At 60.1% G+C, this 12764-nt stretch overlaps 1 protein-coding gene across 1 annotated transcript in view; it reads left to right on the top strand.

Moving 5' to 3' along the window:
* The first annotated feature begins 2557 nt into the window (after window positions 1–2557).
* The window catches only part of CACNA1F (calcium voltage-gated channel subunit alpha1 F), a 77269-nt gene continuing 67062 nt past the window's right edge, over window positions 2558–12764 (top strand). The window contains exons 1-5 of the mRNA XM_064737849.1: window positions 2558–2648; window positions 6496–6736; window positions 6865–6883; window positions 7426–7559; window positions 8264–8369. Of these exons, the coding sequence (XP_064593919.1) occupies window positions 2558–2648; window positions 6496–6736; window positions 6865–6883; window positions 7426–7559; window positions 8264–8369 (591 nt within the window). The remainder of the gene's footprint in view (window positions 2649–6495; window positions 6737–6864; window positions 6884–7425; window positions 7560–8263; window positions 8370–12764) is intronic.

Genomic DNA, 12764 nt, shown 5'->3' with positions numbered 1-12764 from the left:
CCCGCAAAAAACCCCCAAAACAGCCCCAAAAAATCCTCAAAACAACCCCCAAAAATCCCCCAAAGCAGCTCCAAAAAGTCCCCAAAACAGCCCCAAAAAATCCCCAAAACAGCCCCTCAAAAAGCTCCCAAAAATCCCAAAAACGACCCCCAGAAAATCCCCAAAAAATCCTCAAAACAACCCCCAAAAATCCCCAAAACAGCCCCCCAAAAATCCCTAAAACAGCCCCAAAACAGCTTCCAAAAATCCCCAAAACAGCCCCAAATATCCCCAAAACAGCCCCAAAAAATCCTCAAAACAGCCCCCCCAAAAAGCTCCAAAAATCCCCAAAACAGCCCCTCAAAAAGCTCCCAAAAATCCCAAAAACAACCCCCAGAAAATCCCCAAAACAGCCCCCAAAAATCCCCAGAACTCACCAAAACAACCCGCAAAAAAACCCCAAAACAGACCCAAAAAATCCTCAAAACAACCCCCAAAAATCCCCCAAACCACCCCCAAAACAGCCCCCCAAAAATCCCCAAAACAATTCCCAAAATAGCTCTAAAAATCCCCAAAACAGCCCCCAAAAATCCCCAAAACAGCCCCAAAAAAACCCCAAAAATCCCCCCATACAATCCCCCAAAACAGCCCCAAAAAATCCCATAAACAACCCCCAAAAAATCCCCAAAAATCCCAAAAATAGCCCCCAAAAATCCCCTCAAGGACCCCCAAAAATCCCCTCAGGGACCCCCAAAAATCCCCTCAAGGACCCCCAAAAATCCACTCAGGGACCCCCAAAAATCCACTCAAAGACCCCCAAAAATCCACCCAAAGACCCCCAAAAATCCACTCAGGGCCCCCCAAAAATCCCCTCAGGGACCCCCAAAATCCCCTCAAGGACCCCCAAAATCCCCTCAGGGACCCCCAAAAACCCCTCAGGGACCCCCAAAAATCCCCTCAAGGACCCCCAAAAATCCCCTCAAGGACCCCAAAAATCCCCTCAGGGACCCCCAAAAATCCACTCAAAGACCCCCAAAAATCCCCTCAAGGACCCCCAAAAATCCCCTCAAGGACCCCCAAAAATCCACCCAGGGACCCCCAAAAATCCCCTCAAAGACCCCCAAAAATCCCCTCAGAGACCCCCAAAAATCCACCCAAAGACCCCCAAAAATCCCCTCAGGGACCCCCAAAAATCCACTCAGGGACCCCCAAAAATCCCCTCAGCCCCTCCCATAACTCACTCAGGACCCCCCAAACCTCTCCAGAGACCCCCACCCAAATTCCTCCTGGTCTTCCCAGTGACCCCTCCCCCAAATCCCTCTCAAGGACCCCCAAAAATCTCCTCAGGGACCCCCAAAAATCCCCCCAGGTCCCCCCAATTCACTCAGGACCTCCACAGCCTCTCCAGGGACCCCCACCCCAGTTTTTTGGGTTCTTCCCAGGGACATCCCCCTCCCCTAAATCCCCCTCAGGGACCCCCAAATATCCATCCAGCGCCCCCCAATTCCCTCAAGACCCCCACAGCCTCCCCAGTGCCCCCCCCCCAAATCCCCCTCAGGGACCCCCAAAAATCCCCAAAGCCCCTCAGGGCTCCCCCCCCCACCCAGTTCGCTCAGGAGCTCCACAGCCCCCCCGGAGACCCCCACCCAAATTCCTCGGGGTCCCCCCAAATCTCCATGGGGTGTCCCTCTGTCCTTCCACAGTCCCCCCCCTCACAGACCCCCCAAATTCCTCCGTGCCCCCCAAGACCCCCCCCCCACCCAAACCCCCCCCATTCCCGCCTCACTCACGTCCCCGCCTGGCGCAGGGAGTGGATCAGGATCTTGTCCACCTCCTCCATGGTCGGGGGGGTCCCCAAATTTTGAGGGGGCAAAAATTTGGGGAGATTTGAGGGGGTTCCCTCACAGAGCGCGCGGCCGCCGCTCACGTGAGGGGAAAGGGGCGGGGCTCCGAGCGCGGGGTACAATGGGAGTTGTAGGCAGCTGCCGGGGAACCGCGGGGCATGACGGGAGTTGTAGGCCTCAGTAGCGGAGCATGACGGGACTCGTAGGCGGCAGTGGCGGAGCATGATGGGAGTTGTAGGCCTCGGTGGAGAAGCATGATGGGAGTTGTAGGCAGCAGTGCTGAAACCTTGAGGCATGACGGGAGTTGTAGGCGGCAGAGTGTGGCGGGAAAAGGCGGGAAAATGGCGAGGGGGTTCCGTGAGGGGATGGAGCCTGTGGGGAATGTGAGGGGAAGGAATGGCACCCAGCCGGTGTTTGAGGGGAAAATGGTGCCCGTGAGGGATGGGAGAGCAGGAAATGCCGCCTGTGGGGTGTGAGGGGCAGCTCAGGGGGGAGATGGAGCCTGTGAGGGCGGTGAGGGAATGGAACCTGTGAGGGGAGGAATGTGTGAGGGGAGGATGTGGCACCAGGGGACACGTTGAGGGTGGCCTTGGCGGTGCGGAAGGAATGATGGGAATCGATGGCTTTTGAGGGTTTTTCCCGACCTGAATAATTCTGTGATTTTGTGCAAGCGGCACCTGCAGGGCCTGAGGGGGAAATGCGCCGGTCCGGCGACGCTGTGACACCCGCGAGGCATGACGGGAGTTGTAGGCGGCGGCGTGTGGCGGGAAAAGGCGGGAAAATGGCGGGCGGGGGCCGTGAAGGGAGATGGAGCCTGTGGGGAATGTGAGGGGAAGGAATGGATTCCCACATGCGTCCGGCGCTGTAATGAACGCACCAACTTTACAGCTTTCACAAAAGTTGTGGTGTTTTGTTTATTTACACAAAACATTGTAGGCAGCGGTGGAGGGGCATGACAGGAGTCCTAGGCAGCGGGCCTGGAACCGCGGAGCATGATGGGAGTTGTAGGCCTCAGTAGCGGTGCATGATGGGAGTTGTAGGCGCTGGCATGTGGCGGGAAAAGGCGGGAAAATGGCGGTCGGATTCCGTGAGAGGAGATGGAGCCTGTGGGGAATGTGAGGGGAAGGAATGGCACCCAGCCGGTGTTTGAGGGGAAAATGGTGCCCGTGAGGGGTGGGAGAGCGGGAAGTGCCGCCTGTGGGGTGTGAGGGAAAGCGGAGGGGGAAATGGAGGCCGTGAGGGCGGTGGGGGAATGGAACCTGTGAGGGGAGAATGTGTGAGGGGAGGATGTGTATGAAAAATGCGTATTTTATAATTGGGTTTTCGCAAGTATTCAAATTCAAACTGTTAGGATTAGGAGAAAGAAGTTTAAGATGACCAGATAGAATCCTGTATTTGAATAACATTTATTCATCATGAAGTGTATAAATATTCATTATTCATTATGATGTGTATGAATATGCAACAGGTTATTGTTTTTTAGGGTTAATTCTCTGTTAACTGTGCCTTTTTTTCAGGCTTATTTTACCCAGAAAAAGGTACCAAGACATCGGTAATTCTTTGTATTTAGTGTCTTATATTGTCCTAATTCAATTTGTCCAAATTAATATTGCTCTAGTTGTCGAAATTGTTATTACTCTAATTGCATTACTGTTTTTAGTGACAATTTTATTATTATTAAGCTTTTAAAACTTTACAAACAAATGGTGGGCGTTTATCACACACCTGTCCCCACGTGTCCCCTCTGTCCCCTCCCCCCCTCTCTTGTCCCCTCCCCCTCCTCCCCTCCCCCCACGTGCCCAGCGCTGCCCCTCCCCCCTCCCCGTTAATCCCCGTTAATCCACAGCCGGGATGAGCCGGGACCGAGCCCTGGATAGGCCGGGGAGGGACCCCCGAGCCCACCGACCCTGAGACCCCCGAGACCCCCTAAATACCCCCTGACCCCCCCTAAGCCTCCTAAATACCCCCGGACCCACCCTGAGACCCCTAAATACCCCCGGACCCACCCTGAGACCCCTAAATACCCCCGGACCCCCCGAAACAGCCCCTGAAACCTCGTAAACACCCCCGAACACACCCTGGACCCCCCTAAATACCCCCCGACCCCCCCTAAGCCTCCTAAATACCCCCTGACCCCTCCTAAGCCTCCTAAATACCCCCGGACCCACCCTGAGACCCCTAAATACCCCCGGACCCCCCCCTGAACCCCCCGAAACAGCCCCTGAAACCTCGTAAACACCCCCGAACACACCCTGGACCCCCCTAAATACCCCCGACCCCCCCTAAGCCTCCTAAATACCCCCAACCCCCCCCCCCCAAATACCCCCGAACAACCCTAAATACCCCTGAACCCTCTAAATACCCCCTGAACCCTCTAAATACCCCCTGAAACCCCCTAAATACCCCCTCAACCCTCTAAATACCCCCTGAATCCCTCTAAATACCCCCCTAAATACCCACCTGAACACCCCTGAACCCCCCTAAATACCCCTAAATACCCCCTGACCCACCTGAACAACCCTGAACCCCCCTAAATACCCCCTGAACCCCCCTAAATACCCCCTGAACCCCGTAAATACCCCCTGACCCACCCAAACAACCCTGAGCCCCCATAAATACCCCCTGAACCCCCATAAATACCCCCTGAGACCCCTAAATACCCCCCGGAGCCCCCTAAATACCCCTAAATACCCCCTGACCCACCCGAACAACCCTAACCCCCCCCTAAATACCCCTGAAACCCCTTAAATACCCCTGAACCCCCATAAGTACCCTCTGAACTACTAAATACCCCCTGACCCCTCCTAAATACCCTAAATACCCCCTGACCACCGAACACCCTGAACCCCCTAAATACCCCCAAACCCCCATAAAACCCCTGACCCCCCTAAATACCCCCTGAACCCATACCCCTGACCCCCAATTACCCCTAAGACCCAGACCCCCCCAATACCCCCTGAAACCCCAAACCCCCCCATCAATCCCCCTGACCCAAACCCCCCCGATCATCCCTCAGATCCCAATCCCCTGACCCCAAATCCCTTGAGACCGGGACCCAAAACCTCCCGGACCCCCCCCAAAAATGTCAGAGTCAGAGGAGAATGGAGATGGTGAGTTTGGGGGGGTCCCTGAGGGTTTGGGGGGGTCCATCAAGATTTGGGGGGGTCCATAAAGATTTTGGGGTGTCCAGAAAGATTTGGGGGGGTCCATAAAGATTTGGGGGGGGTCCATAAAGATTTTGGGGTGTCCAGAAAGATTTGGGGGGGTCCAGAAAGATTTGGGGGGGGTCCATAAAGATTTGGGGGTGTCCCTGAGGATTTTAGGGGGGGAGTCCAGGAGGGGTTGGGGGTCCTTGAGGATTTGGGGGGATCCATAAAGATTTCGGGGTGTCCAGGAAGGTTTGGGGAAGTCCTGGAAGATTTGGGGGGGGGGGGTCCAGAAAGAATTGGGAGAATGCATAAAAATTTGGGGGTGTCCATAAAAGTTTGGGGGGGTCCGGAAAGATTTGGGGGGGGGGTCCAGGAGGGGTTGGGGTATCCAGAAAGATTTGGGGGATCCTGAAAGGTTTGGGGGTGTCCCTGAGGATTTTGGGGGGGGGTCCAGGAGGGGTAGGGGGTCCTTGAGGATTTGGGGGGGATCTATAAAGATTTTGGGGGGTCCATAAAGATTTTGGGGTGGTCCACAAAGATTTGAGGGGGGTCCATCAAGATTTGGGGGGGTTCATAAAGATTTTGGGGTGTCCAGAAAAATTTGGGGGGGTCCATAAAGATTTTGGGGTGTCCATAAAGATTTGGGGGGTCCAGAAAGATTTGGGGGGGGTCCATAAAGATTTGGGGGTGTCCATAAAGATTTGGGGGGGTCCATAAAGATTTGGGGGGGTCCATCAAGATTTGGGAGAGTCCATCAAGATTTGGGGGAGTCCATAAAGATTTGGGAGAGTCCATCAAGATTTGGGGGGGTCCGGAAAGGTTTAGGGGGCTCCATTAAGATTTGGGGGGTGTCCCTGAGGGTCTGGGGGGGATCCCTGAGGATTTTGGGGAGTCCCTGAGGGTTTGGGTGGGTCCTTAAGGGTTTTGGGGGGATTCTGGAAGGTTTTGAGGGGTCCCTGAGGGTTTTGGGGGTCCGGAAAGGTTTGGGAAGGTTCCATAAAAGTTTGGGGGGGGGTGCGGAAATATTTGGGGGTGTGCAGGAATGTTTGGGGGTGTCCATAAAGATTTGGGGGGGGTCCCTGAGGGTTTTGGGGGTGCCCCATGAAGGTTTTGGGGGGGTCCAGGACGGGTTGAAGGTTTTCAGGAGACATTTGGGGTGTTCTGGAAGATTTGATGAGATCCATAAAGATTTGGGGGGGTCCAGGAAGGTTTGGAGGGGTCCCTGAGTGTTTTGGGGGATCCCTGAGTGTTTTGGGGGGGGTCCAGGAGGATTTCGAGGTCCTGGAAGGTTTGAGGGAGGTCCATAAAGGTTTGGGGGTATCCATCAAAATTTGGGGATGTCCGGAAAGGTTTGGGGGGGGGGGGGTCCAGAACGGTTTGGAGGTGCCCAGAAAGGTTTTGGGGGGGGTCCCTGAGTGTTTTTGGACAGTTTTGGGGGTCCCCGAGGGTTTGGGGGCTCCATAAAGATTCGGGGGGGCCCCATAAAATTTTGGGGTGTCCCTGACCGCCCGTTCCCCCCGCAGGCCCCCCCAAGGATCTGTCCCCCTTGGCCGAGGCCCTGGGGCAGCCCCTGGGCTGGGGGAGCTCCGGGGGGGCTCCGGGGGGTCCCGAGACCCCCCCGGGGCAGCGGCAGCGCCGCCCCCCCCACCCCAAACACAAACCCCAGGGTGGGTCTGGGGGCGTCCATCGCTCCCCCCGCGCCCTCTTCTGCCTCCGCCTCAACAACCCCATCCGGAGAGCGGCCATCAGCATCGTGGAGTGGAAGTGAGGAGGGGTCTCCAGGGGCTTTGGGGGGCTCGGGGGGCTCAGGGGGGTTGGGGGGTCTGGGGGTGTTTGTGGGTCTGGGGGCGTCCATCGCTCCCCCCGCGCCCTCTTCTGCCCCTCTCCATCAGGAGAGCGGCCATCAGCATCGTGGAGTGGAAGTGAGGAGGGGTCTCCAGGGGCTTTGGGGGCTTCTGGGGGGTCTGGGGGCTCAGGGACTTTGGGGGGTTTTGGGGGGTCTGGGGGCTCAGGGGGGGTTTGGGGGTTTAGGGGCTTTGGGGTCTGGGGGCGTCCATCGCTCCCCTCGCGCCCATTTCTGCCTCCGCCTCAACAACCCCATCCGGAGGGCGGCCATCAGCATCGTGGAGTGGAAGTGAGGAGGGGTCTTAGGGTGTTTGGGGGGGGTCTGGGGGGGTTTTGGGGGGTCTGGGGGCTCAGGGGGGGTCTGGGGGGTTTTTGAGGGGTCTGGGGGCTCAGGGGGGGTTTGGGGTTTGGGGGTGTTTGTGGGTCTGGGGGTGTCCATCGCTCCCCCCGCGCCCTCTTCTGCCTCCGCCTCAACAACCCCATCCGGAGGGCGGCCATCAGCATCGTGGAGTGGAAGTGAGGAGGGGTCTCCAGGGGCTTTGGGGGCTTTTGGGGGGTCTGGAGGCTCAGGGGAGTTTGGGGGGTCTGGGGGGGTTTTGGGGGGTCAGGGGGGCTCAGGGGGGTTTGGGGGGTCTGGGGGGTTTGGGGGGTCTGGGGGCGTCCATCGCTCCCCCCGCGCCCTCTTCTGCCTCTGCCTCAACAACTCCATCCGGAGGGCGGCCATCAGCATCGTGGAGTGGAAGTGAGGAGGGGTCTCCAGGGGCTTTGAGGGCTTTTGGGGGGTCTGGGGGTGTTTTGGGGGGCTCGGGGAGCTGTGATCAGCATCATGAAGTGGAGGTGAGGAGGGGTCTGGGGGTGACAATCGTGGAGTGGAAATGAGTGGGGGGCTCAGTCTGGGGGCTGCCATCAACATCGTGGATTGGAAGTGAGTAGGGGGCTTGGGGGATTTGGGGGTCTGGGGGCTCTGGGGGGTTTTGGGGGGTCTGGGGGCTTTGGGGGGTTTGGGGCTGCCAATCGTGGGGTGGAATTGAGTGGGGGGCTCAGGAGGTTTGTGAGTCTGGGGGCTGCCATCAACATCGGGGATTGGAAGTGAGTAGGGGGCTTGGGGGATTTGGGGGTCTGGGGTCTCTGGGGGGGTTTTGGGGGGTCTGGGGGATTTGGGGGGTCTGGGGGCTTGGGGGGCTGTGATCAGCATCGTGGAGTGAAAGTGAGGAGGGGGCTTAGGGGGTTTGGGGTGTCTTGGGCTGCCAATCGTGGGGTGGAATTGAGTGGGGGGCTCAGGAGGTTTGTGAGTCTGGGGGCTGCCATCAAAACTGTGGATTGGAAGTGAGTGGGGGTCTGGGGGATTTGGGGGTCTGGGGGCTGTGCTCACCATCCTGGAGTGGAATTGAGTGGGGGGTCGGGGGGATTTGGGGTCCTTGCAGACCCCTCCCCACTCGCCCCCAGACCCTTCGACATCCTCATCCTCGCCACCATCTTCGCCAACTGCGTGGCCCTGGGGGTCTACATCCCCTTCCCCGAGGACGACTCCAACGCCTCCAACCACAACCTGGTGAGACCCCAGACCCACCTGGGCACGGGGAGGGACCCCAGACCCACCTGACAGACCCCAGACCCATCCGGGTACCCCCAGACCCACCTGGGCACGGGGAGGGACCCCAGACCCACTCGGGAGTGGGGAGAGACCCCAGACCCACCTGGGCACGGGGAGGGACCCCAGACCCACCTGGGTAACAGGGAGAGCCCCCAGACCCACCTGGGAGCAGGGAGAGACCCCAGACCCACCCAGGCACGGGGAGAGGACCCCAGACCCACCTGAGAGCAGGGAGAGACCCCAGACCCACCTGGGCACACCCAGACCCACCTGGGCATGGGGGGCTTTAACCACAACTTGGTGAGACCCCAGACCCATCTGGGAGTGGGGAAAGACCCCAGACCCACCTGGGAACGGGGAGAGACCCCAGACCCACCTGGGAGTGGGGAGAGACCCCAGACCCACCTGGGCACGGGGAGGGACCCCAGATCCACCTGGGTAATGGGGAGAGACCCCAGACCCACCTGGGAACGGGGAGAGACCCCAGACCCACCCAGGCACGGGGAGAGACCCCAGACCCACCTGGGCACAGGGAGAGACCCCAGACCCACCTGGGCACAGGGGGCTTCAACCACAACCTGGTGAGACCCCAGACCCATCTGGGGACCCCCAGACCCATCCGGGCACGGGGAGAGACCCCAGACCCATCTGGGCACGGGGAGAGACCCCAGACCCACCCAGGCACCCCCAGACCCACCCGGGCACGGGGAGAGACCCCAGACCCACCCAGAATGGGGGGCTTCACCCATCCTGGCACTGCCCTGGGGGGCTTCAACAACAACCTGGTGAGACCCCAGACCCACCCAGGAGCAGGGAGAGACCCCAGACCCATCCGGGTACCCCCAGACCCACCTGGGCATAGGGGGCTTCAGCCACAACCTGGTGAGACCCCAGACCAATCTGGGGACCCCCAGACCCATGCGGGCACAGGGAGAGACCCCAGACCCATCTGGGCACGGGGAGAGAGACCCCAGACCCATCTGGGAGGGGGGAAAGACCCCAGACCCACCTGGGCACACCCAGACCCACCTGGGCATGGGGGGCTTCAACCACAACCTGGTGAGACCCCAGACCCACCTGGGCACGGGGAGAGACCCCAGACCCACCTGGGGATGGGGGGCTTCAACCATAGCCTGGTGAGAGACCCCAGACCCACCCGGGCACCCCCAGACCCACCTGGGCACCCCCAGACCCACCCTGGACCCCCGGGCTGGGGGTGACACCTTGGGGAGGTCACAGAGGCTGTGGGGACACGGGGGTGACACCATAGGGAGGTGACAGAGGGTGGCACCGCAGGATGACACCTTGGGCAGGTGCCAGGGGGTGGCACCGTGGGGTGACAGCGGCTGTGGGGACACGGGGGTGGAGGTGACACCTTGGGGAGGTGACAGAGGGTGGCACCGTGGGGTGACAGTGGCTATGGGGACCCAGGGGAGTCCCTGTGACGCCCTGGGGAGGTGGCAGAGGGTGACACCTTGGGGAGGTGACAGAGGGTGACACCATGGGGAGGTGGCAGAGGGTGGCACCGTTAGGTGGCAGGGGCTGCGGGGGTGGAGGTGACACCATAGGGAGGTGACAAAGGGTGTGGGGACCCGGGGGTGTGGGTGACACCTTGCTGAGGTGACAGAGGGTGGCACTGTGGGGTGGCAGCGGCTGTGGGGACACCCTGGGGAGGTGACAGAGGGTGGCACCTTGGGGTGACAGTGGCTATGGGGACCCAGGGGTGTGGGTGACACCATGGGGAGGTGACAGAGGGTGGCACCTTGGGGTGACAGTGGCTATGGGGACACGGGAGTGCTGGTGACACCATGGGGAGGTGACAGAGGGTGACACCCTGGGGAGGTGCCAGGGGCTGTGGGGACCCAGGGGTGGGGGTGACACCCCAGAGGGTGGCACCGTGGGGTGGCAGGGACTGTGGGGACCCAGGGGAGTCCCTGTGACGCCCTGGGGAGGTGACAGAGGGTGGCACCTTGGGGTGACAGTGGCTGTGGGGACACAGGAGTGCTGGTGACACCATGGGGAGGTGACAGAGGGTGGCACCCTGAGGGGGTGACAGTGGCTATGGGGACCCAGGGGTGCCGGTGACACCATGGGGAGGTGACAGAGGGTGACACCTTGGGGTGACAGTGGCTATGGGGACCCAGGGGTGTGGGTGACACCATGGGGAGGTGACAGAGGGTGACACCTTGGGGTGACAGTGGCTATGGGGACACGGGAGTGCCGGTGACACCATGGGGAGGTGACAGAGGGTGACACCTTGGGGTGACAGTGGCTATGGGGACCCAGGGGTGCCGGTGACACCATGGGGAGGTGACAGAGGGTGACACCTTGGGGTGACAGTGGCTATGGGGACCCAGGGGGGGGGTGACACCATGGGGAGGTGACAGAGGGTGACACCCTGAGGGGGTGGCAGTGGCTGTGGGGACCCAGGGGTGGGGGTGACACCCTAGAGGGTGGCACCTTGGGGTGACAGTGGCTATGGGGACCCAGGGGTGCCGGTGACACCCTGGGGAGGTGACAGAGGGTGACACCGTGGGGAGGTGACAAAGGGTGTGGGGACCCGGGGGTGTGGGTGACACCTTGCTGAGGTGACAGAGGGTGGCACTGTGGGGTGGCAGCAGCTGTGGGGACACCCTGGGGAGGTGACAGAGGGTGGCACCTTGGGGTGACAGTGGCTATGGGGACCCAGGGGTGCCGGTGACACCATGGGGAGGTGACAGAGGGTGACACCTTGGGGTGACAGTGGCTATGGGGACACGGGAGTGCTGGTGACACCATGGGGAGGTGACAGAGGGTGACACCTTGGGGTGACAGTGGCTATGGGGACCCAGGGGTGGGGGTGACACCCCAGAGGGTGGCACCGTGGGGTGGCAGGGACTGTTGGCACGCGGGGGCGGGGCTGTCCCCGTGTCACACGTGTCCCCTGTGTCCCCGTGTCACCCGCCCGTGCCGCTGCCTAATCCGCTTTGTCACCTAATCCCGGCTGAGCCGCCCCTGCCACCCACAGAGGGGACACTGGGAGGGGACAGAGATGTCCCTTGTCACGCCGAGGGGGGGGACAACAGGGCAGGACACCCCAAATCTCACCCCTGGTGTCCCCAAATGTCACTGTCACTTGTCCATGGGCAAAGGGAGGTCCCAAAGCGTTCCTGTCCCTTGTCCCCAAAGGGAAGGGGACACTGGGAGGGGACCCAAATGTCCCTTGTCACCCCGAGGGGGGGACAACAGGGCAGGACACCCCAAATATCTCATCTGGTGACCCCCAAAGGATGGGGTGGTGTCCCCAAATGTCCCAAAGTGTTCCTGTCCCTTGTCCCCAAAGTGTCCCCAGGGTGGAGGGGTCAGTGAGGGTCCCCAAATGTCCCCAAAGGGGAAGGGGACACTGAGCAATGAGGGGACCCCAAATGTCCCCAAAAGGGGACACTGAGCAGTGAGGGGACCCCAAATGTCCCCAAAAGGGGACAATGTGAGCAATGAGGGGACCCCAAATGTCCCAAAGTGTTCCTGTCCCTTGTCCCCAAAGTGTCCCCAGGGTGGAGGGGTCAGTGAGGGTCCCCAAATGTCCCCAAAGGGGAAGGGGACACTGAGCAGTGAGGGGACCCCAAATGTCCCAAAAGGGGACACTCAGCAATGAGGGGACCCCAAATGTCCTCCTGGAGAAGGGGTCAGGGGGTCCCCAAATGTCCCCAAAAGGGGACACTGAACAGTGAGGGGACCCCAAATGTCCCCAGGATGGAGAGGTCAGTGAAGGTCCCCAAATGTCCCCAAAAGGGGACAATGTGAGCAGTGAGGGGACCCCAAATGTCCCCAGGATGGAGGGGTCAGTGGAGGTCCCCAAATGTCCCCAAAAGGGGACACTGAACAGTGAGGGGACCCCAAATGTCCCCAGGATGGAGAGGTCAGTGAAGGTCCCCAAATGTCCCCAAAAGGGGACACTGAACAATGAGGGCACCCCAAATGTCCCCAGGATGGAGGGGTCAGTGGGGGTCCCCAAATGTCCCCAAGGAAGGGGACACTGAGAACAATGAGGGGACCCCAAATGTCCCCAGGGTGGAGGGGTCAGTGGGGGTCCCCAAATGTCCCCAAGGAAGGGGACACTGAGAGCAGTGAGGGGACCCCAAATGTCCCAAAAGGGGACACTGAGCAATGAGGGGACCCCAAATGTCCCAAAGTGTTCCTGTCCCTTGTCCCCAAAGTGTCCCCAGGGTGGAGGGGTCAGTGAGGGTCCCCAAATGTCCCCAAAAGGGGACAATGTGAGCAGTGAGGGGACCCCAAATGTCCCCAAAAGGGGACACTGAGAGCAATGAGAGACCCCAAATGTCCCAAAAGGGGACACTGAGCAATGAGGGGACA

Source organism: Zonotrichia leucophrys, unplaced genomic scaffold (genome assembly GCF_028769735.1).
Source record: "Zonotrichia leucophrys gambelii isolate GWCS_2022_RI unplaced genomic scaffold, RI_Zleu_2.0 Scaffold_116_142020, whole genome shotgun sequence".
In the NCBI taxonomy this organism is placed as follows: Eukaryota; Metazoa; Chordata; class Aves; order Passeriformes; family Passerellidae; genus Zonotrichia; species Zonotrichia leucophrys.
The sequence above is the reverse complement of the archived record's forward strand: the minus strand, read 5'-3'. Positions and strand labels throughout refer to the sequence as shown.